Here is a 25938-nt window from a genome sequence, read left to right on the forward strand (position 1 = left end):
AACGATACAGAACATGAAAAGTGATGATCAACCAGTACGTTGCAATTGCACTTAATAACAGTAATATTTTTTAAAAAGCTTTAAAAACCCCCAAACCTTTATGATCTCTAGCTAATGTGATTTGTATATACTACTGACTAGAGAGTGTAACTTCATATTTATTTTTGTTGTTGTAGAATCGAATGGAAGAAAGTAAGGCCTTATTTAAAACTATCATTACATATCCCTGGTTTCTGAATTCTTCAGTCATTTTGTTTTTAAATAAAAAAGATCTTCTAGAAGAGAAAATCATGTATTCCCATCTAATTAGTTACTTTCCAGAATACACAGGTAAGCATTTATCCCCACACCATCTTCACAAAGCTAAAAGTTGTATTTAAACCACGTAGTTTTTCCTTATTAAATTGAACGTGGGAAGTGGAATTCTGCAATATATTTGATATCTATGCTCTTCTACTCTATCCTTTAAAATACAAACTTAAGTTAGTCCATTTTACTGGAACTTTGGTTTTTTTACTGCAGCATTGTGGACAGAGTCTTAAGAGATTTCTCGCAGCCATTCTGTTACCGTTAGGGTGTCACAATCACTATTTATTTATGAGAGGAAGCACGTTTTTAATCTTCAATCTCAAGAGACGAGATACGGGGGGAACTTGGGGAATACAGCTATTAATCCAACTCTTTATGTAGTAAAAACCCAAAGTGTAGTTTTGCATTCATTATTACAACTTGTTATGTAGGTAAGTCCATAGTTAAAAAGCAGCCTGAATAACTTTCCCTAACAAATGTTACTAGTATTTAAAGTTGACAAAAGAATGATGAAAATAATCACAGATGTATTACATTACTTAATACAGTACTATATTCTGCAAGACATGCATCATGTTGAATTCTACAATTAATAATGAAAAGAGTTATAATGATATAAGAGCTACAAAGAAAACACACATCCTCTCTTGGCCAAAGAGAATCCCGTTTACTTTGTGAGTTTTAGAAAATTTTCTCTCATGGTCTTTGATACACTACGAATTGGTTAATTTCAGTTGCATAGTTTTTCATAAAAAATTACTTTGACCTGTAAGTTTACCATTGAAAAAACCATACTCCACACATTTTAGAAAGCAGTGTTGTAACAGCATTTGCTTCACTAGCATACGAATGAGAAAATGCCAACAAGGGGAGTATGCCTTTATAGCAATTTGACATTTAAAGTAGCCTCTTAAGATACTGTCTGTATGTTTCTTCCTTGACCTATAGCTTTTAACTGTTCAAAACCACTAACTGTGCTTTTGACTAGGACCTAAACAAGATGTCAAAGCTGCCAGAGACTTCATTTTGAAGCTGTATCAGGATCAGAATCCAGACAAGGAGAAAACAATCTACTCCCACTTCACTTGTGCCACAGACACAGAAAATATTCGTTTCGTCTTCGCTGCTGTCAAGGACACAATCCTGCAATTAAACCTGAGGGTGTTCAACCTGGTTTAAAGAGAAAACATGGTTGCAGCCAAAATGTGTGGCTTATTCATAACACAGCCTGTGTTGATAGAAAAAAAGGTGTCTTTTTAAATACCATTTACAGAAATGGGAGGGGATTAAGAGAACTTTAAAGAATGAGTTTCAAAGTTTACTTTTTAAGCTATACATTTAAAATATTGTGTTCCTATTTCCCATGTTAGTTTTGTGAGTTATTTTTTGACAGCTGTGGGAATTATGTATACTTAGAATAATGTACATAACTATGTTGCTGTCCAGCTGGTATTTTCTTAAGACTTTTCTTTTTTTATTATTTTCTTTTAATTTTATTTAGCATTTACAATCATAGCTTATAAAATTTCAAACAGTGATGTCTTAAAAATTACAAGTTCATGTTATTTTAGGGTACTAGACATTTTTATATTCTTGTTCTGAACAATGTAGTTGAAAGACTAAGGTAAACCTATCACACTTTTTAGAAGCGTCTCTCAGTAGCTCTCATAGGCCAAACCCATTAGTATTCTAGGAATTGTTACAAAAGATTAATTATTGGTGACCTTTGCGTATCACTGCCTTTTTGTTCAAGTGCCTTACAATAATATAATACCTTTCACAGTTAAGGAATGACAGATTAAGGTCTTGTAGGCAGTCCATGGAGTTTACTCTTTTTTGAAGGGAAAAGCATTTCTCAAACAGCCGGGCATTTAGCAAACGTTCTCTGCGTTCACTGCCACGGGAGCTCGGAGATCATCCACGCCTCCCTGTGATAAACCAGGCCTTGAATTCCTCCGAGTCGCAAACATAACTTGCTCTTTTGCACTTTGCAATTTCCTGTCATTGAGCTTCACGGGTAGTTTTGCATGGATTGGAGAGCAGTAAAGGCTCTCCTCTAGAAGATTTCCAGCCATTTTCCCACCTCCCCCACTCCTTGGCCACCTACAAACCTCTCCACTAAAGATGCCGGCACCACTAATAGCTCAGCCAGTCCTTCCTCACTGCGTCAAAAATTCTCAGACAAAATAATAAAAGACATTAGGGCAACCTGGAAGACCCTTTTTACCCATGCAAACTTCATGGTAGTCACTGGGACTTGATCAGCTCACCCAGCAACACTGGTAAGGAGAGCGATTTAGTGGAGCAGTCTGTTATTAGCAGCAATTCAGTCTAAAAGATGTGCCGAGGTTCTCCTGTATTTAAATACATGAAAGTTCCATTTTTCCAAGAAGAAATATTACAGCAATAGTTTTTATGATCATCATAAAATAGCAATTTCTATGCGACACAGAAAAAAAAAATCAAGTCATATTGATTTTTCAGCTTGAGTAGTGTATTCAGCCAGGTTGATAGCGCTCTTAGTTCAACCCTGTGAAAAGCACACCCCGACCTTTCACTGCCCATAAAATATGTTTACCGTTTCACATAATAAACGGCACAGTTCCCTTTTGTCCAGCAATACAGAACAAGTAAAGTACGTTCAGATCTGGTTCTGGTTGCTAAGGAGAAAACAACCTGTAACATTTGATTCATTTGTTCTTTCTTTAGTGTTGGAACAAGCAGTAGAAGCCTGTTCTTGTCTGCTTTAAGGTTTTTCTGGGAGGGAAGGACACTGGCCTCTACGTTGTGTCCATACTAGTGGATGGTGGTAATGAGCACCGAGGGAACAGCGCAATCAGTACGCCCTGGGATGAGGTACAGGTACTGTGCCATTGGCTGAACAAGAAGGGGAAGCATGGAATAAACCAGCACATCTGTGCCTGTGTCATCCATGTCACCCATGTATCATCTCTGCCCTCCTTCCGAAGTACTGACATGGTGACAAGTCCTCAGACCTAAACTAACCACTGTTGCTCAAAAAATAATTCAAAATAATTTCTTGTCATAAAATCTGTAGATATTGGAGTTTTATATTATTTAAGAACTTCCAGTCATGTGAAAAGATGACAACAAAAATACTTTCTCTAGGGCAGCAGATTTTGATGGAGGAAAGCATATGAAATGCCCAACCATTTGAACTGCTCAATCCAGTTTTGAGCCCCTTCCAGAAAAACATCTGTTTAAACTCTTTGCAGTTTCGTATCTTGAGTCGAGATTTGCTGTCTATGTGAAGAGCACATTGGCACCATGAATGTGGGAGCCTGGCTTTGCTGGAGTACAAGTTTTGCAGATTCTTAAACAGTTACCATTTTACAGGACCCTCCAGTACAAGAATGCTTTTCTTTCACAATTCACAACCAACATTTAAAAACAATCACAAGGGCCGTTACCAAGACCAACTTCTGCACATAGTTCTCAGTCTGCTTGATGCAACAAGGAATGAAAACCCACAACGATAAAAAACTGGGAGACACCCAGCAAAAAGAGTATTCAGTTTTTCTCCCTTTTGTTTCAGCCTTTGATATACTGATCAAGAGATGATGAGTTAATAAAAATTAATGGCATGGACATTCCTTTACTTTTATACAAGAATATTTAGATTTCTTGTTCCAGATTTGCCCTGAAAACAATCAAAACCTCTTTATAAAAATCGCGTGTCTGCTATGAGTGGAATTTTAGATCCTTAGATCCCACTGTCAAAAACCAAAAATTTATGACCAACATCACGGTTGCATTTCTTAGGTCAAATAAGAAAGCTCAGGCTCCTTGGCAACTAGATGACCTTTAAAGGTCCCTTCCAACCCAAACTACTCTATGAGTCTATACATATACTTGCATATACTGGCCAGAAAATTCCTAAGTAATCCACCAGTAAGAGTAAGCACTGGCAAATATTGGCTGAGTATAGTAGAGTTATAGGCAGGAAAAAAGGTGACAGCTATCTGCTAATTTGTTCAGTTATAGACAGAAAAGCATAAGGCATTCAAGAATCGCATAATCACACCATGAAAATCTGCATTTCAAGAGATGAAAATGATAAACACAAATGTTTTCTGTATGAAAATGTGAAATACTTTGTAAAATTTTGATCTGCATAATGAAACAATTACTGTAATATACATGAAAAACAAATCTAAGTCAGAAACACTTTGCAGCATATCTGAGACAAATACACAATGCATATTAAGAAGTACTTTTCACCAACAGTTCCCACAATTAATAGCCCTGTTCTTTTGAAATACATGGTGTCAATTCCTTAAAAAAAAAAAAAAAAAAAAAAGGAAAAACTCCTTCCACAGTATTGCATTAATTTCCATAATAATCTGCACACAATAGCAAGACAGACAGATCCTTCTCCCAGTCTGGTTAAGCAACACTTTTAAGCATAGAATCTGAGACCCTTCCTCAACAAAGTTACAGATAAACTGATCAACATAGGAAAAAAAGCCAAAACCAAACCTTGGTAATTAACTGTTAGGAACTTTAGCCAATTACATCCTTAGGTCCTGGGAAGTAAATGTTTCATTGGGATTGGTTGCCTCTTTAGTTTTTGTTGCATCTTCAGTAACGATTAGTCACTGCAGATGGAGATGGATCAACTGGGAGAGTTTAACACTGGAAAAAGGTACTGTGGAATTGTATGATTTGCTGAAGAAACACTGCGCACTCTTGCCTTGTACAACACTGACATGATTGCAAGCAATGCAGCCTTTGGCTAGTTCTTTTCTGGAATTCAAATGTGAAACGCTCAAGAGGGGGAAAAAAATAATCTTCTGAATAGTTTTGTAGAATATTCTCATTCTTGAAGCTAATAGAGTATCAGGAAATATATACAAATCAAATATACACAACTCTACTTAAATGTCATATGGCTATGGAGCAATTTACGAACAAGCCACAAGACTTGTCAAACCTATTAAGGTATGTGATGTATTTATTTAAACTGTTTTACATCAGCACAATAATTAGGAAACTTAGGGTTTGTAGTTCAAATTCAAGAATATGCTGTCAGTATTAAATTTTAACTACCATTACACAGTAATATTAATCTTTTATTGACTAGTGTGTGATATTTGGTATGTGCAGACAGATGGCTAAAAATAACTCAGAAGGAAAAAAAGGCCTTAGTGATTTGTTTGATATGTGAGTGTATTTTGTGAAGTGCTAAAGACAATAAAGAGGTAATATGTCCAAAAACTTTTTGGAAAAAAAAAAAGAGGATTTATATAAGAATCTGGCTATCTTGCAACATCATCTATGTTTTTTTCAATGCGGCAACAGGAAAAAAACATACTTTAAAAGGGAGCTTATACATGTAAATCCAGTTATTAAAAACTTGTCCTATAATAAACCAAAGGTAAAAACTAAAGTCTGTATTCTGCATTCACTGAGATGGCTGCAAGAGAAGCCTGACCTTGTGTTCTCAGGGACAGGATTTGACTTAATTTGTCAATTAAAGCAGTATATAAAGAAAACAAATAATAATCACATTCCAGTCAAATAAAATTCAGTTGCACTTTATTCAAGGAGAAGAAGAGGTTGGGGCGGGGGAGGAGCATGGAAACCAGAAGAGCCATGCCATGCAAAGCCATGCAGCTGAACAAAGAGAGGTGCAAACAAACTTAACAAGTGTTTTAGCAATCTATCTGGCATCTTTGATTCTGTGTTTGGTTTGTCATTGATTTCTTAGAGGTAATTCTAACTCTTAACAAATTACTGCCGAGAACCCAACTGACATTTCTCAAAGGTATTAAGTTTAGGTAACAGTCACCTAGAAGAGAAACTGTTCTTCAGCACTTCAGTAAAGGCCATGGTATACTTTTAAACACAACAGTGGGCAGACCTAAATGCCTACATTTCAGTTTTTATTGAGATCCCCTTGTCTAATTCCATATACATTTTTAATAAAAATTAATACATCTATTCTGCCTTCTTGTTGAAAAAAATATGCATATTGCAATAAGGAATGAGGCACAGCGAGTAGGCATCTCAAACAACTTGCAATAATCCAGAAAACTACACAGTGGCGTTAAGTCTGAATACCTTTCTCCTAGCCCCAGGCTGATGTATAGTTTAAACAGGGAGAACTGGTGTCTGCCAAGAAATGGCAAAATTCATTCATGAGAATGGAAAAGCATAAGGGAAAAAACAAAGGAAAAAGATACAGTTTACTGACTAGAAAAATGGAACCATAGAAAATCGTGTTATCGTTACAAGTAGAGACAAGGAGGGAGGTAGGGGAAAGGTCCCACGTTGGCTTTTGAACACTTCCAGTGTTTTAGTTCTTGTGTTAAGGCTTTTAGTTACCACAGAAGATCAAAATATTTTATACTCTGTAGGAAAAAATGCAATTTTGTGGGAATTGTTGTGTTTTCCAAAACATGAGCTTAACCACAGACACGCACATTAAAAATAAATCCTTCAACACTAATGGTTGATTCAAATATTACTGAAGACCCAGATGAGATTTGAGAATCGGGAGTTTGTTGGAAAAATAAATGTAAGAAAGTTAAGAACTAGAGGAAATATTAATTAAATACAGTTTCCATGAAGAGAATAGGATAAATTGAAAAGCTACACAAATGGGAATGTACAAAGCGCTCAAAAGATGTATGACAAGTGAAAGTTGCAGCAGATACTCAGTAAATACTGGGGATAGAAACAGAGAGGAGATGCCAAGTAATCAAGAGTCAAGATCATGATGAGGCTATTAAGTGAACTATCATGCCTAAAATGAAAAATGATAGATGAAAAACAAATTAAAGATACAGAATGGTACTAAGTGCACCTAATAACACTACTTATCTAAGGCAAAGTACTCTATTAGTTTGGCATGATTATAACCTGAGTTAATACTCTTGGTACATGCTTGGTGTACAGACAAGTGGAGTAACACAGTCATTGTCATAGTTTGGAATCCTCTTATAATCTTTTAATTCTATTTACAATTTATGGGAAAAATTAAAAGATGACATGTAACCTGCTAAATGGTTACTGAACACCAAAGGACAGACTTTCAGTAAATTAAAGAACTGCAACTGTAGGTTGGCATGATAGTCATTTTAGATTTTACAATAATGTGACAATTTGGATATCTCAAACACCGCCAGCAATGCCAGAATTATATCCTGTAGCTATAAATATTCCAACCAATTGTCTGGAAATAATATTTTGGCAGCAGGTACTTACTATATGTATCAGAGATTTTGAAGACTTTGATATGGGAATTTATGGAAACCTTCATGTAACACTGTATTGTTTCCTGTACTTTTTATATCAACTGCAGTAAACAGCCATTCAACAATTCTATGACTACTAAATCTAAGAAATAAGCAGAATTGCACACATTCAAGTTCTCCCTATTAAAGTTCTGCTGTCTGGATATGGAACAAAAAAAGTTTCATTAGGTAAGAAAAGTTGATAAAAGCAACTGAAATATTATATTTATTGTTTAATATAAATTTGACTTTATTAGTCACTTGCTTAGGACACAATACTGTGTAATCCAAGGCATTTATTTTTGGTATGCAACAGTGCACTTATAACCCCATAAACTCCTTTAGTTGCAAGACAGTTAATAACACTTACTTAAAATAATAGGCTTTAATTAATATTTTTAGTGCAGATATATTAATTCTCCCCATCATATATTTTTGTAAACTGTTATATTTTCTGTGAATATTGATAGACGTGCTGCGTTTCCTTGAGTAGAATATAAAAAAGTTCACACTAAAAGTGATACTGTACTGTAAATTCACTGTGACCTGGTCCATTCATTTACAAAAAGAAAATAATATTGTTAACTAAGTAGCCGCTCCTGTGATCATCTAAATTAGACTTCTTGGGTCAGCAGCCTCCTTCTTAGAATTTGAGTTGTAAGACTAGTGATTATTAAGTTAACATTTCCCTTGATAAAGAAATTTGAATTTCAGCACAGCCTCAAGTCATATGAAAACTAAGACACAAACTAAATTTTCAGAATCAAATCAGAACTGAAAGATTTGCTCTGAATAGTATCATAAGAATTATTCCAGAGTTCAATTTCAATATCAAAAGTAATAATAAACCAAATTATTTTTACACTGTATTTATAAAAAATGAAATCTGGAATTCTTACATTAAAAAAACAAACAAAACAAGCCCAGACTTGGCAGAATTTTTTTGATTGCTAGGGTTGTGGGTATTTTAACGTCATCTATTTTTGTGATACAGCCATAGGCTATTGTGACCATAGTAAATAATTTCATAAATCTTCCTACCCTCATGCTTTTGCTTCTGTGCTGATATTCAAATAGTACTGCTTTTTAAAAAGGAATGAAAAGGTAGCTGTTCAGTGTTCTGATCTTCGTGCTTCTCCATTCATTACAATTTTGGCTGATTCTCTCTCACTTCTTCCAGCTTAGAAAGGATCCACTGTGTGAAGGAAAAGGAAAAAAATAAAAATGTTTCCTTGGTAAAAACCATACAAAGCAGCTGAAAATTAGATTGCAGTGGCTGGACATTTCACTACCTGCTCTCTTCCTAAATGAGTTTTTAAACACAGTGCTCAAAATTCTATGTAGATTATAAACCCCTGATTTTCTTACATGAAAACAAAGGCATTTAAGTACCAATATCTGACATTGCATACCAAACTGATGAAACTAGCTAGGTTGATATTTCAGTTTCCTGTTCTGTATTTCAATGAATTTCTTTTTTAAATTATGACATCATCATTTCACCCACATCATTATTAATGCTCTGCATTAGTCTACAACTCCAGACAAATCACAGATGACAATAGAGAAGCGAGGAGAAGACAGAGGACAAGAATAGGTTGCAGCAATGTGATAATACAGTTATTTAGGAAGAAGCTTTCTTTAACTATTCTTTTTAACTTTCTTTAACTATTTATTTTACTATTATGGATTTGGTTTCTTTTCAGGAATTTCAAATTCACATGTTTACTGACCATGGAAAGGAAATCAGTTTCCCAAGAGTCTGAAAAAAAGCTGGGGGGATTGAGGAGGGTAAAGGGGAGTGACATGGAAATCTAGGGTAGGAGATGAAGTTACACAAAGGGATTGCCATGAGAAAGCTGCATAACGCTTGCCAGAAAGATGAGTGGATTATTACAAATCAGATTCTGTTACTGGAACAGGTTCTATGTTATAGAGCTTTAGGATCCCCTCCTCCCCATCACAAGCTCACCCCCTGAGAAACCAGAGCTTCTGTTTACCAGGATGCTGACGGTTTGGAAGAAGAATTAGCTGTTCAAGAAATTACTATTCGCATCAGAATATGGCACTTCTCACAGATGGAACAACCTTGTAGTGTCCACTAGACTGACACAATGTTCACAAAACAGTGTCACTGAAATGACCTCATACCCTTTTAACTGTAAAGGCTGCAAGTTTCATTTTCACTGTTCCTAAAACACTTCCCTCAGTGTTGTCTCTCTATATACACAAGAACAAGCGACACATTGCAGAAGTGAACCGTAGGCCTAAACAGCCCAGAAGTGACTCTCAAAGATTTACTTTCTGTAGGATAGCCCCTAAGGCCCTGATGACAATTTTTAAGTGAATCTGTTCAGTATTCCTTCTCTACGATAAAACTACATTTCTTACCAAGCCTGTCTGACAGTGACCTTTCCCCCCCATATTCACATTCCTTTTGGTTTTGTGAAGTTCACAGGCCTTTCTAGGAAAATACACAAACCAACATTTTTCTGAAAAGTGCACACAACTTTTTCAGCTTTTGTTTCCTTGCTTAAGACTTGCGGCATACATGATTTGATACACTAATTTGATTTTTGGAATTGTTCCTGATTTAGCTGGTGCATGAATAATAGTAGTAATATCATGTATCAAATAAACTGTTTGTGTTACTATTACGGATTTTCATCATTCTTCAACCAAAACCGCATTCTGAGGAACAGAGGAATGACACCCTCCACCTCCCCCCCAGTTCCCCAGAATAAAACCAGGAGTAATTTACAAAAACTGCTTGTTCTATTAAAATATACTATTTTAGTTCACATTCTTGATTGTTTAGTTTTTGTTAGCAATACTGCTAAATCATCCATTTGACAAATATTTATGATTCCAAAGATTTATGTAAGGAAAAGTTTAGTGTTGGAATTGAGTATTTTTGAAGTTCCGTACTGAATAGATCATTGTCATTTCCATCTGTGTAACCACTGTGTGGAAATACTGAATTTTAAATACAGATAGTAGTTTCAGGTTAAGAATATATCTGTTTCATTTTTTAAGCCAAATTTAGCACAGTAATAGTATTGTGATATTATTTTGACTTTACCTTAGCATCCTCTGGACTTTTAAAATTAATTATTTTTCCAAATTCTTTGGCATGAAACACAGACTTAACTCGTTCCTAAAAAAAAAAAAAAAAACAGCAATTCAAAACTGAAGTTAGTTTCTTCAAACTTTATGACTAAGTTATTTACCATTAAGGCAGCTATATGGTTCAGACAGCAACGCGTACCCATTATACTAATCTGAGTATGTTCACATCGCATGCACACAACCTGAGAAACTTCATTTTCTGCATGAAAGCACAGCAGAGTGGAACACTCCAGCAATAACAGACTTCCCTTTTTACCATGGAGTCCCTGGAGACTGAACTATAAAAGTGTGTAGGAATGGAAGGCAGATAATGGAGAATGAGGGGTAACAAAATCTAGTACTCCCTAAGGTTGTAATTTCTCATTTTCCTTTAAGCCATTACCTGGGTGGATATTCCACCAATACTGACTTGCAAGTAGTTGTCTTAGGTACTGAAAATAGCAACTTAGGTTTCAGAAATAGAACATAAACAGTGCTTTGCAAAATACAGTTTTCAACCATAGATTTCAATAAAGAGCATACTGCAAACATGTGAATGGACTCTGAAATGACTGCTGTGTAGGGGTAAAGATGGATATGTTATTTAGCATTGTCTGAAATGGCAGAAACTCTAAGAATTATTGCATCCTGTAAAAGTTCACTTGCAGTCAGAAATCCAGTTTGGAGGATTCCAAACCAATCTGGCTCTGCCTTTCATGCTCTCTGCAATAGAAACAAATAATCTAAGTGAAAAACTGAATGACTTTGTACACTGTCAAGACTGTCCTGACAACCAAGATGTGTAATTACGCACATGAAGCTTATTAAAAACATGAAAAAAACAAAACACTGTCAAGTAAATTTCCTGATTGAAATTAAATTCAGTTACCATCTCAAAAAGAATTTAAGATTATTTTTTTTTAAAGGAACTTCACTTCTGTAAGTACATTTGGTCATCAGCAGTCATCTTTCTCCTTACGTCCTTTGCCAGTTTACCAGGGAAAGTAAGTTGGGGGATTTTTTAAAAGGAAAAATTTCAACTGAGAGCAACAGTCTTCAACTTGCAGTAAAAGGGATAAGCATATGTCATTACAGTTTTTATGAAGATATTAATACCTTGTTATACTTTTGAAGAATTTGATTACTAGCAAATGGGAAAAAAATTCCATTTGGACATGCAGATGTATTGCTCTGGTATATTTGCATCTTTGGGATCGCAACAAGGGAGAATTCCATATATTGGCATACTTAAACTGTGCCAGAGTGTGTAAAAAAATATTCAGCCATCTTCTGAGAAAGTTTTGTTGTTATCACCATTTTCCAAACTATGAATACACCACGAACTGGTGCATATCAACAAAAAATTCCCAGGACTCAAGGAATAAATTCATCTGCAACATTCTGTTTAGAACAGCCAGAAGCTAGTTATCTGAGGAGTTTGCCCATGCCAAATTTCAACTCCCTTCTCTGAGTGCATCTCAACTAGAAGAGAGATAAAGAATTCAAAGGAGAGAGATCAGGAATTCAAAGTTCCATTTTATAAACAGTAACACAAAAAGGAAACAAAACATTTTTATGTTAACATACCTTGGCTTCAATGCGTAATCTCCTGCCATCAACGATGAATGGTTCTTTGGTAAATTCATCATAACTGTATTGCCATTCACACGTCAGCTGTCCAAAAGTCCCTTTAGTCACAAATAACACACCACTAGGTTCCAGAAAATAAAATTAATAATTTAAAAATTCATGTAAAAATATTTAAATGTTATCAAGTTACCCTAGCTCTAGTGAAGTCATTAATTGTTCCAAAATAGTTCTCATCTAATGATATATAACAATCATACAGCATACTTTCTAAAAGAGTGAACTTTGAACCTTCCTCTAACTTATTTAAAATACTGTGTTTCATAGCAAAACCATAACACTACTTCTAGATGTATTTTTACAAAAAGTTGTACAAGCTTTCCATTTGAGAAGGATGCCTGTTACTCCACTATTAGACACTATCGACTCTGTTCCTACATTATCCCTTTCCCCTTCAATATGCTAATTTATAAGTGAATCTCACAGTCCTATTGACTACAGCCTAAACAGATTTATAACAAATTTTTGTCAGCTAAAGAAATCATAAACCCAACACTCCTTTTCTCATCTTAAATTGAGAAATTACTCTGACACTCAAAATAGCATATTCTTGTGCTGAACAATGCTGCTGTTGAACACGATTATTAACAGCACATTAAGCATGCTTTCCCAATTATTTTATCTACATACATAATGACAGACGTGTCAAAGCACAGTTACTGATGAACAATTACCAAGGCATGCACATTTTGATGATAGTTTTAAGTGCTTATTATTCAGAGTCAAAACTGTTTACCTTTTTGTTACCATTAATAGATCTGTACTGTTGACCATAGCATGTGCAATATATCTGAGTTTTGCAAATCTTCCGTTTTCAATTTTCTAAAAGAAACAAAGTTTTATAGCTTTGAATATGCTAGTATAAATTAATGTACTAATTTTGTGCTTAAAATCTATTGATCCTCCAAAAGTACAAATTATAACAAAGCACATAGCACATACTTTTAAATACAAGGCAACTTTCATAAAGTCAAAATATGACTAACAGATCTGTGACAGCTAGTGTTCATAGTTACGTAGAATTATCCGTTTGCTGTTAATGCAGCTATTCAAATAAAAATCAATCCTAACCAAAACCAGCAAGGAACGATACAATTTCTCAAAACTTTTCAGGACTCAGTTTTCTATACATTTCCAGTACACACCAAATTTCTGCTAATACAGTTCTGAGACAACAAAAGAAATAAGGATTCATTTCCTAATTTATGTCAAGTCACCTCTAAAATGTTGGACTAATTAACTCTAAGAATACATCTATACTTAACTGTATACAAGAACAAACTAGCATGTAGACAGTGGGACCTAATAAGGCACTTGAGGTAATGCTTGGCATTTCTCCGAATTCTTTTGCTTGCCCTTGAACTTAGTTATTCTTTTGCCATGAATATTGTAGCAGAATATTCTTTAATGGGCAATACATTTTAAATATTGATGACAGCGAATGAATAATCTTTAAAAACAGAGGCTCTGTAGATTTAACATGACTTGGCAACCATTGGATTTCTGATGTTCTGAGCAATAACTGATTAAATTAGCAACCGATTTAAGATTGATGCCTCTTAGTTGGGAATAGCAACATGACTGCTTGCAGATTTCCCATCTGTTACAAACTGGAAGCAAAAAGAGGTTATTACAAACCAGTATGATTCAATAAACCCTTAACTACAAACATACTGCTTCAGATGTGTATGCCAATATTTAAAAACACATAGGTTAGTTCTCAACGCAGTTAAAATAGCAAAACCATTTAATGAGTGTTCACCACCACGCTAAAATGATAAAGACGTTCAATTAGGTGTGCCCTACAACTTCAAATTTGTCCGCATGGATAACTCCACTTCCCCAAACATTTTTTTTTTTTTAAATTATACCTTCCATCAAAGATCCCAATTCTTTAGTGACTAAAATGCAAGAACATTTGAGTAACAGATTCCCAAAAGACAGCTTTCCAGAAAGCTCTCAAAGTTCAGATAATTTCTCTCCCCAACTCTGTTGGGCTACAAAATCACAGCTATTGATCATGTGCCTACTTACATAAGTCACTGCTTGAATTTCTTTCTGCAAGACCTAGTGTCCGGGCCAGGATGAATACAGCAAGAAGAATGGCATAAGAAATGAGGAAATAAGGGCTTGGAAAACAGATTAATTTTTTATTTATTTTTGGAAACTCCTTATTCAAGCTTTGTCTAGGGATTGCCATGCCTCCAATTTGAGTCTCTCCCTGCCTTTTATTTTTAGGTCCAAGCTCCTACTTCATAACTAAATAACGAAAAAATCGTGTCTCAATGTAGCCTCTGGAAGGTTCCAGCACACACCACTTTGGATGATTAGAAGACAGAGGAGGCTGTATGGACAGACAGCACGAATAGGAGACCTTACCCAGATACCAGTCTACTGGTCTATGTCCCAATGGATTTTCAATGTTAGTGGCCTAGCAAGAAAGACAGGGAAAGGGAAGAAAAGGTCGACAGGAACTTACAGAAATAATGTCTGTGGAAATAGCAAGGATGGTTCAGTAGAGGTAGCAAGTACACATTGTGGCATTTAATCTGCAGGGCTCTGTGACAAAGCTAGCAATTTCTCTTACTGACCAAACACTTTATAAATATTGCAAAGTATGACCAGTATCTCTCTTCTATTAGAAGCAATTATACGGGAGAAACATTTAGCAATTTAGCCTTATTAGGATGGAAAGGATCCCTAGTCTTTCTCCTGCATCAAAGAAGACAACTTTCTTGTGCTTTGCATAGTATTAAGGTAAGACTCTCAGTACAAAAGTTAATACTCCTTAAGTGGGACTTAAGAGAGGGGGTTACCTCCTTCTATCTTTTCATTAGCTCGATAGTTGATTTTCAACAAGTCATGTCAATCCACTATAACTTACTTAGTTTACTGGTAATGAATTGAGAATTATGAAAAATATTATTGAAGTACAGTACTTAGCTATCACATAGATTGCAATCCTAAACAAAAAAGTCCACCAGGTTCCACAAAAAGTATTTCATTCTACTAAGATACACAAACAAGCAATTTGCTCAGCACAAAGATATTGTTACCATGTGGTACGTGCTGAGCTAACTACTCATTGTTAGCTATGAGTCAAAGATTATAAACTCAAGTTACCTGCATTCTATAGTTTTGTAGACAGCAGACATTAATTGCAAAATAAAGCACAGGAAAAGGCTGTACCGTCCACTTGCAAAGGTAACGCTTGTATCTACGCCAATGCTGAGTAATAACTACTTAAAAATTTTCTGCCTTTAGGTTCTTCTACCCTTCATTTACAATCTTTATCCCTTTTAGCATTTGACTTGCACCTATTCATTAGGAAATACATCATAGAGGGATATCCCAATTTACTGCTGATAATTCTTATAGCAAGACACTACTGCGCTCTGCTACCAAAGTGCCTTATACAACTCAAACATAAATGGATATATAATTGATCCCTAAATATAGATGCATAAATATGTTTTTTAAATTTTACAGTATGTAGCTATTAATTGTTTGGAGAAAGACAGCAGCTTGGACCACTGTTTGGTGATGCAAAACTATGAAACTAAACATTGATCAATCGTTGTTTGTTCAATATTAATTTCACCACTGTAAGAAAACAAATACTAATTTTAAAAACACAACTTCCATATTTAAAATTCTAAAAGGTTTAATAACCTGATTTCATTCATGTTACAGTTCATTGACTAGACATGGAAATTGAATAAACCTATTGAAAAAAAGACACTCCAGCATCTGTAAATAGTGAAGTAATCCAAGCACAAATCTTCTACTTTGCAAATTATTCTCACCTGTAGTACAAATGCTTAGATGTCACTGCAATAATCTAACAGTAGATGTGATCATTTGTGCAGAGAAGGATATGCAAATATGCTCAGTGTCTTAAAAGTGGCAACTCCGCATTTGGAAAGATGCCCAATCACACCACATGATCTAAATTTACTGAGGAGCAAGCACAGATACCTTTGAAAAAGTTAGAAATGAAACAGAGCAGAGTTTTAAGTAATGGAGACAAAATTTAAAATCTATGATCCTTCTGGTTATAGTTCTAAAAAATACTACTATTGTGTGTGTGATACAGAAGTCAGAATGTTTGATATCCTTCTTGAACTCATCTAAACTGAAACAACATCTAAAAGAAAAAATACAGTAAAGACCATTACTACTTAAAAACTGGTTATAAATCTGCTACTCTTCTCCCTAGGTGTTCAGATTGAAGTTTTCAGTTGGATTTTAGATTGCCAGTGCATTTCCTTATGAAATGATTACTGTCCAAATGTGTGAGTCCTTAAGGAAATTCACTGCTGTTGCTAGAACTTCCAAGATTGAATTTATCTTTCAGCTCAAGTTATAAGGTGACTTCTTCAAAAGCTGTAGAACTGTTACTTTCAGCAGGCTAACCTTGTATAATTACATAGCAAATCTTCCCCACAGAAACACTTAATAATTCTAAGCAATACCCAGGTCACTTGTTATATCTTGCTCAAATGTGTGTGAAAAGAGGGGGGAAACTTAAATAAAGAAAAAAATAACATGTAAAACATTCCTTTTTTCTGACATGCAAAATTCTCTCCTCATCCTCTATTAATAAGAGCTAACGTTAATCCTTTACTGCCTGCTCCCTCCTTCCAGTTACCCTAATGCACAATGTCATTCTACAAAAAGCAAAGCTTTTGTCCACAATGTGTTCGTGCCTAAATTCAAGATTCTATTCAGCAATGCTGAACAGCTACTCTGAAATCAACATGGTTTTGTTCAATCAACAACAATTTGTGGTCAAGGCTGACATTTCAATCTAGGGCCAGTGTGCAGGACAGTAAAAATTAGGACAGCAGCTTTCTTTCAGAACACAAAGTTTCTGCTTCACAACAGAAATATAATTTGCCTACGACTGACTGGCAGAACCATCTTGATCAATTTTGATCTGACTACCAATAGAGTTCATTTGATGAGCTGAATGGAGAAACCATATTGATTTACACTTCCATTATGATGACCACATCTAGATGTTTTTTGTCTTTTCTTGCCAATACAACCAAAGTTCTTTGATTTGTAGCATCTGAAGTGATTACTGTATCAGCAGGGAAATGGAAAAATATTTCAATTTTCTTTTGTGTATTCTCTGTCAGCAAACAAGCTGGTGTACACTTTGCCTAGGACACTTTTAGTTTTTGCTTGCTTTTCCACCAGGTACTAGCATTTATGCTTCGATCACAAACAAGCTAAAATGAAACTGAGTCACACAAGCTTCCACGTTCTTCTGAAACAACTGGTGTTAGCTAGTCTCAGACAGCTTCCTCTAAATATACACAAGACTTCTATTTGCGTATTGGCAATGGCTATGTCCAAATATTGCACATTTAAGTGGTAAGGATCCTGCTCTTTTCTTCAACCTAGACACAACAGGTTTTCCAAAGGAGGGTGGATAATGACAGCTATGATTCAATCAAGGGAGCAGCAGGTTAGATGGATGCTTGGTAAGAGTCAGGACAATGTTGAATAAAAATGAAGTTACTTTGAACTTTGGAAAGAATTTCTCCCTATAATTTTATGAAGTGAAATCTCAGTTTTAGAGTACTTGACAATATGGATGTTTATATTTTGATTTGAACCCAAGCCCATGGCAGGAGGTGAGGGAAGGAGAGAAAGGAGGAGTATGAGACATTTTTCCCACTCCTCAGATGTTCTTCCTGGCAGACTAAAGTTTGAATACTAAGAAACAAGGGTCTTTTCAACCCATTCCAACATTCTGCCATCTGAAGCTTACCTCACAACCAAAAATGGTTCACTGAACTCAAAGCCGAACACCTCCAATACAGTAGGACACACTATTGAAGCACAGCTTTGAAGGACTGTCTTTCTTGACAAGCTTACACTGACTGCAGCATAGCTGGGCAGCAAGCTTACAAAACACTGTAAAAGAGCCTTCACAAGCTCATGCACTATAAAGGCAAATTAAAAAACGGTTTTGAATTTATTTTGGTTGTGGCTAGGCACCGAGACACAGAGAACTCCACTGATCTCATGGTGCAAGTGTTAATGACTTATGTTCATAAGAATGAGACTAGCCTATCTTTCAGCTTTATTCCCTGGAAGGGCAAAGACCAGTGATTTCTGGCAGGTCTATAGCTTCTGTAAATGACTAATAAAAACAAAGATATAAACAGTCTCTTAAATAATCCCCAAAACTGTCTACAGTATCCCTCCGCACTGACTGAAGTCTACAGAGTGTCTTGAGAAATCAAAAAGACCAAAGAACCCTGATCAAAAGGCATGTATCAGATAACATCAAAGATAAAGAGCACAGCCGATTCTTCACCTCAGCAAGTAGAAAGCATATAAATTCAAGTTACCATTATAGAAGTCAATAAAAGAGTAAAACTAAATACTTGGGAAAAGCTGAATCATCATCTTGATCTGTAGCTGACAACAGAAAACTCAGCAACCTGAGCTGAAAGGATGGCACTTAGTCATGGAGTCTTCAGCACAGGACTGGACTTCAATTCACCAGTGAACAACTCAGTGGCGGGGGGGTGTGTGGGTGTGGGGAATTGTGCAGCCAAAAGTTAAACTACTAAAATACATTAAAATCAAGGGGAAGAAAAGTAGAACTATACTCCATGAAAGAGACAAAATACTGTAAGGTATATGATCATATTTGCCAACTATACTGGCAAAGTTTTTTACTGTTTATTTATTTATTTATTTTTAGTTAGCATTCTACAACCTTTCTATCTACTGAATAAAAAAAGAGCTCTCTTTAGTTTTATTGTGGTGGAACTTGAATTTGTGATACCTGACCCAGAAAGTACTACCATTCATGCTACATTTTACTTCCACATTCTGTAATGATTTGTAGAATTGTAAGTTAAAAAACACAAAATGTTATGTCAATTTCATAGAAAAATATTATTACTAACAATCAACTTTTTTTTGCAGGGATGCTTTTTCAGTTGAAAATTATTACATTTCTTTCTAAAGCTGTTTTAAGAATGAGGAAAATATATGTTTTGTTACAAAATTGGCATGCATTGTCTTGTAGGACAGGTCATTAAACAAGAAAAACAAGATTTTATAGGATAAAAAGAAATTGCACTAAAAAGTCAAAAAGAAAATGTCACGTAATATATTCAAAGTTCCCAAAACCCAGCAAAGTTAATAAAATGCAGCATTAAACTTTTCATAAAGTTGTACCTAACAATTTCCTCAAGTTTTAGGTATGACGTGTCTTTTTTCAAGATTTAAGTTCAAAACAATTTCCAACATTCTTCAAAGAAATACCTGAGATCTATTGTATCTGAAATATTCAAAATCGTTCCCACAATATTTCAGGCAGTAACACATCGCTTTCATCTACTTCTGCAAGACATCCTTTCAAGATGACAGTATTACAAAATAAGTAGCAATACATTATCTGTAGCAATCAGTAGTTTCAGCTAAAACAAGCTCTCAAGTTGACTCTGTCCCCTCTTTTGTCTGGGAGATTACAGGCATATATTCCTTGGCTCATTGCCCAAGAGATCACACTGTACAGCAGCTTTTGAAGGCACAGATCCAGAATAAGCAGTCTTACAGATTCTAATGATTTTTCCCCCAGAAATTTGACAACTGGAAGACAATGGACAATGAAGTACACAATATCACCTTTGGTAAATATGCAAACATTTCAGAAGCTCTTATTGCTTTAGAGCAATTCTAATTCTTCAGATGTTGGCAGAAGAGTTAATTCTTACTACATGGATTGTAGTAAGAATTATTACTTAGTAGTCTTACTCCATTACTTGTAGTAAGAACTATTGATACATAAATATCTATTGCAAGACGTCTTTAAAATGCAGAACTAAAACCTAAATTTAGTAACAAATCACAAAAAAGAATGAGAAAACTGTGCAAGCATGCCAGTGAATACAGAATAAAACAATTTTTAAAGAAACAAGTAACTTGTAAAGCTATGTTGTAGAATTTACAATACAGAATTATAGTGGTTCAATGTTGCTTCTCCTCTGTGTATAATAAAAAACCTAAATATTTCAGCATGTTACATATGTTTTACTACACAAAGCCTTGTAGAAGTGCTGGTATTTTCCCCAGTTACCCATGATTTTCCACAGGGTTTAGTTCTGAAGTGGATTTTTTACTTTTTTTTGTTGCTATGAAAACAAAAGTATTCATTTAACAACCAAATAATTTATGGTCACAATCAAAAATAACTAAATAAACTGTTATTTCACACATCTAAGGATTCCAAAGGATACCCAAAATAAGTATTTAAAAATCACAGTAAAACAAATGATAAATGAAAGATTAAAGGTTTATGTTAAATGCTCCTTTCAAAAATATATGTATTTTATCTTTTAAATACTTTTATAGGTCATTTAGTGTTTTCATATAATATAGTTCCAGGAAACATGAGAAACAATGTTGGAACAAAACAGATGAATCCATTTTAGATATACTTTAGACGTGTTTATTGTTAAAAAGAAAAGCAGACAAAATACTTTTGAAATATGAAATAAAGCAGTCAAACAGCGTTTTGACACCAATAATGACTGTACAACTCAGTAAAGTTTTACTAAACACATTTAAAAGCATTCCATCTAGCAAATTATAAATAAAACCTGTCAAACACATATAAATGCAAAACCAATAAATACATTTGATAGAAACATATCTGGAAATAAACTAAGTCATGATGTTTCTATTTCTTCATATTATTCAATAATATTTTCACCCAATTTCCAGTATTATCTGTAAGATGATTTTTATTATATACTTTTCTCCTTTGCCTAGCATTCATCATCATACAGTTTATTTCCCCACATTTTTTTTTTTCCACAGTTTTAAAAATATGATTTAATATCAGACATCCCCAATTTCCCAGTGGGATATATAGCAGCAACATTTAATACTTAAAGGACAAAAGAACGTGACAAAGGCCATGTATATCTGTTACAGTCCGTATTATCCTAACTGTCATCATCATCACTACTATTGTGAGTCTTAGTCCATTCCCTGTAGGCCTGTCTTTTCTGAAAGCATGGTAAGGGAAGAAGAAAGCAAAAGAATTAGTTTAGAAGTATTAGTTTGTCTGGCAAATGTGTTAATCAAAGCAAACTAAAACCCCAGAAAACAAATTCTGAAGTAACATCCTAGTTTAGGACAGAGTATGAGCACGCGAAATCACCTACATCCTAATTTTTTTTTTTATTCAGCATATACAATCTCTAAATCACTAAAAGAACGTTATTCTAATCTACTCCAGTAGTTTGCTGAAAATGCTACAACACAGTGACTGCAGCGGGGCCAGTCACCAGAACTGTATGCATAGAAATAATTAAAAAGGAGAGAATATTTTTCACCCCATAAGAATATATCATGCTATTCAAACTGCTTCAGATGGGGAACATGTGATACACTGTCATACAAAACAAAGAAATACGTCTAGAACTAGAAACATTAAGAACCAAAAACATTAGTACACTTGAAGGTAGGATAAGATTAAGACATCAAACATACTATATCAGAAATTAATGTCTGGAAAAAATTTACTGAAAAAATTCGTTATTTTCTGATTTGACTGTCTACAGGGAGAATTACAACCCTGTTTGGACGTTTCAAAACATTTCTTCAAGAGTAGTTCTGCCTTAGAATCATCATGACTGAAAACTAATGAGAAACACACAATTTTTCAACTTTAGCTACTTTCAAATGGTGGCTGCCCTCACAAAATATGACAGGCATTACACAAGACAATACCTTTATGCTTTTATAAGTTGGATAGTGGAAGGTGGTCGCACTCAACCACACAACAGAGAAAAATTAGAATTACATACTGGATTGCAGAATTTTTTAAAGATTTCTCAGAAAAAAAAAAAAACAAAATGCAAACGTACAAATTTAAGAAGCAAAAGCAATGCAAAGTCATTAGAGAAGTCTGCACATTAGAGCTGACACTGTTGGCTTGCTAGAATTTGTTTTAGTGGTACCCTTTAAAACAGAAAAGGGGATGCTTTGGATACCAAATAGAGAGAAAGATTAGCAATAAATTTATGCTGTTCATCAGTAGTAGCTCCTAACTATACTCTAGTTAAGGTAATACTGCTTTATAACACTAGCTTTAAATTGGTTAAAGCTACCTCATTAGAAGGCAGGCAGAGGCATACTACTGACTACCAAAAAAACTTTCACGGTCTGCTGAATTAGATTACAAGTGAATAGTATGGCGAACATAGCCGAGATGCCCCAAATAGGACAATCCTCTTCTACCAGAAAACAAAGACACACTAATAAAATGCAGAAGAAACAGAAACAACCAGACTGGAACTCAAAATGAAACAAACAGCTGTGACAATTCTCAAAATACTCTAAAAATCCTCTCCAAAGGCTACTTTGTACTTCATTCTTATCTACTTCTCCAAAAAGGTTATTTCTGTATGCCTTCTCCAACATTTCTCTGGCACGCTATGAATCCTTCAATGTGTATTTTAAAAATTCTGTTTACATTCATGCAATCACTAATTACTACTTTATTTCTTATGTTTGAATATTTCTAAAAGGCAGTTTTACTTCTAACAGAGAAAAATAAAAACTTTGTAAGCTGCACAACAGTTGAAATTATTTACACTTTGATTTCTGAGTCAAATTTACTTAAATGGCAGATGAGTTATTTAAGAATAACAGCTACTCAGCATGTTCTTCATGAAAACAGTATTCCACTTCAAAATTGTTTGCGTTCTTTCAATGTCTGTAGTATGACATAAATACAGCTATTTTAAGTGTTTAAAATGCTGTTTTACATAAAATTGAGATTAAAAAGTCACTGTTTAAAATGTGTACTATAAAATTACTGAAGAAGGCACCTTTGTGTTTATCATCACTGTTTATCAAAAGTAAAAACTGAAGACTTAAACCTTTTTGATTACACATACAAACCTTTTTCTTCTTTCAACATCTTGCACAAACCTCTACAGATATACTGGTATAAATTATACTGTCATTCTCAAAAGTTATATCACAGAAACTACATCACCAAACTGGTCATAAGCCTAAGAAATTAAATGAACCTTCTTGACTACTAGGTGAGGGATGGTAGGGAATTTAAGAATTGGGAAATTCTGTAAAATATTTATTTCAACATATGATGAGTTAAAAGGTATGTCAAATTATCTTTCATTTTCTTCACCTGTAACATTTGACTTCCAGTTCCATCTCTTAATCTGTAAGGTCTAATAACTCCATCTTCACCAAAGAAGCGAGGTGGGCGCAAGCTTATCACATCTTCTGATGAATCTGCAACTCTGACAATAAAGCAGCAAATTTAAGGCATGTGTCAATATTTCTACTCAGCCACAATATTTAGCAAAGATGTAAATTATTTTAAATACAAATTAAATTCAAGTACTAGCACAGCAATTGTTGTTGTCTATTATTGTCTATGTATGTACTTTTGCATATGAATAGACATTGAGTAGATATTCTATGAAACAGTAATAGTTTTACTCAGAAATCTATTTCAGAGAATGATTATTAGAAAATTAGATGGCACAGGGCAGCATATGCTTGCAATACTTGATTAGTGTCTAAGTATTGTACTTCAAAACTTCAAAATTAAAGACATCTGTGCCATACAGAACTTCTGTCCTTGTATTTTTCTTGCATTTCACTGCTAAAGAACTTAAAGTGGAACACAAAAGAGACTGGCAATCTTATGGCAGCAAAAGAGGTCTAGCTCACTGAGAAGAACAGGGCCATTAAATACCTGTATTCAGATGATGCTACTAAATACCCTCTCAAAACACTTTCTCCTACTTCTGTACGTATTACAGTATGAGATAATCTACAGCAATGGGTTTATTAAAGTGAGACTATACAATATTCAATATGCAGTCCTAACACAGATCTCAGTCTGAACAACCAGGACAGATCCTGGCATGACCCGGTAGTCTTGGAATTCATCTCACATAGTAGTAATAATATAAAAAGTCAATGCAGCTGAGAAGTCCTTTTTTCCTGTATATTTGCAGTAAAAGGAAAAAAAAAAATCAGCAATTGAAGGAAGTCTGATCACTAAGGCTTTTAAACTACTTTCTTTGGTAAAGCTAGAAATACCTGAGATTTGATGTGTTTTTTAAATGCTGTGTACTAAACACAGTATTAAACTGTGTATTTTTCAAAAAGACACTATTTACTATATAATCATAGAATTGTCTAGGTTGGAAAGGACCTTTCAGATTGAGTCCAACCATCAACCTAACATTGAAAAAAAACCCATCACTAAATCATGTCACTAAGGTCCACATCTACCTGTCTTTTAAATACCTCCAGGGATGGCAATTCCATCACTTTCCTGGGTAGCCTGTTCCAGTGTTTGATAACCCTTGCAGTGTAGAAATTTTTCCTAATATCCAATCTAAATCTACCCTGGTGCAACTTGAGGCTGTTTCCTCTTGTCCTGTTGCCTGTTACCTGAGAGAAGAGACCAACTCCCATCTCACTACAGCCCCCTTTCAGGCAGTTGTAGAGCGTGATAAGGTCTCCCTTCAGCCTCCTTTTCTGCAGGCTAAACAACCCCAGCTCCCTCAGATGCTCCTCATAAGGCTTGCTCTCTAGACCCTTTACCAGCTTCATTGCTCCTCTTTAGTCATGCTCCAGCACCTCAATGTCTTTCTTGGAGTGAGGGGCCCGAAACTGAACACAATATTTGAGGTGCAGCCTCACAAGGACCCGAGTACAGGGATACGATCGCTTCCCTAGTCCTACTCACCACACTATTCCTGATGAAAGACTAGCTCATCTGTGTTAATGACAAAGTGATACAGAAGTGATACAATGACACAAGGTAGTACTACTACTATTGTCTGTTTCATGCCATATGTCACTCTTCAAACTTATTTTACTTACTTTTTAATACCCTGAAATGTGCTGCTTGCCATGTCTATGATTCCTCCAGTAGGCCTAGCTACTGCTCCCACTAAGCCTTTTCCAACACCTTTGAAAAAACCAGCTGCTCCTTCTTTCTGAGCTCCTAAACGGATAAAATGCAGCAAATTATAAAACACTGAGTTTTTCTTATAATCTTAACAAACTTAATTCCCATTTAATTACAAAACTTTTTCGATATGCAAGTACAGAGTCTTCACACAAAGTTCACATAAACAACATTTAAACTAGAAGTCAGTAGGAATATAAAATCTTGTCAAAAAGTTTTATAACTCAGATTTATGATGTCTCATAAATATCAAGAATTTACCATCATATGAACAGTTAACGCATCAGAAGACCTAAACTTACCTCTTATTGGTTTTGTAACTATTCCTGTTATGCCACTGACAAAACCCTACCAACCAAGAGAAACAAAAGAAACATTACAAATATGCTTTCAGATTATATTTTTCATTTTTCAGATTTTTCTTACTGCTTCATTGGTGAATACCCTAAAGTAAATGTGTTGGAGTATTCTAAAATTCACTACAAGTTAACAGAATTAGAGGCATCTGATTCACAGTTCCTACCTTCTCTTCTACCCTTGTATCTTCTTCTTTAAAACTATCGCTCAACTGTGGCCATATATTTGCAAAAACAGAGTTAAAATAAAGACTAA

General features: G+C 34.8%; 2 protein-coding genes across 10 annotated transcripts in view; one reads left to right on the plus strand and one right to left on the minus strand.

The window, feature by feature from the left end:
* Positions 1–5718, plus strand: part of LOC128902783 (guanine nucleotide-binding protein subunit alpha-14) — an 84394-nt gene extending 78676 nt beyond the window's left edge. For all 3 annotated transcript variants that reach the window (XM_054186322.1, XM_054186323.1, XM_054186324.1), the window contains 2 exons: positions 177–330; positions 1298–5718. In XM_054186322.1, coding sequence (XP_054042297.1) covers positions 177–330; positions 1298–1488 — 345 coding nt within the window. In that variant the 3' untranslated portion in view covers positions 1489–5718. The remainder of the gene's footprint in view (positions 1–176; positions 331–1297) is intronic.
* Positions 5719–7847: 2129 nt separating this feature from the next.
* Positions 7848–25938, minus strand: part of VPS13A (vacuolar protein sorting 13 homolog A) — a 106195-nt gene continuing 88104 nt past the window's right edge. For 3 of the 7 annotated variants that reach the window (XM_054186317.1, XM_054186318.1, XM_054186316.1), the window contains 7 exons: positions 25629–25674; positions 25239–25362; positions 23521–23635; positions 13060–13145; positions 12264–12387; positions 10651–10725; positions 7848–8763 (listed from right to left, as the gene is read on the minus strand). In XM_054186317.1, coding sequence (XP_054042292.1) covers positions 8713–8763; positions 10651–10725; positions 12264–12387; positions 13060–13145; positions 23521–23635; positions 25239–25362; positions 25629–25674 — 621 coding nt within the window. In that variant the 3' untranslated portion in view covers positions 7848–8712. Of the gene's footprint in view, positions 8764–10650; positions 10726–12263; positions 12388–13059; positions 13146–20782; positions 21368–23462; positions 23636–25238; positions 25363–25628; positions 25675–25938 lie in introns of those variants that run through there. The other 4 variants (XM_054186319.1, XR_008463880.1, XR_008463881.1 and 1 more) reach the window with 4 other exon arrangements.

Source organism: Rissa tridactyla, chromosome Z, assembly GCF_028500815.1.
Source record: "Rissa tridactyla isolate bRisTri1 chromosome Z, bRisTri1.patW.cur.20221130, whole genome shotgun sequence".
NCBI classification, from domain to species: Eukaryota; Metazoa; Chordata; class Aves; order Charadriiformes; family Laridae; genus Rissa; species Rissa tridactyla.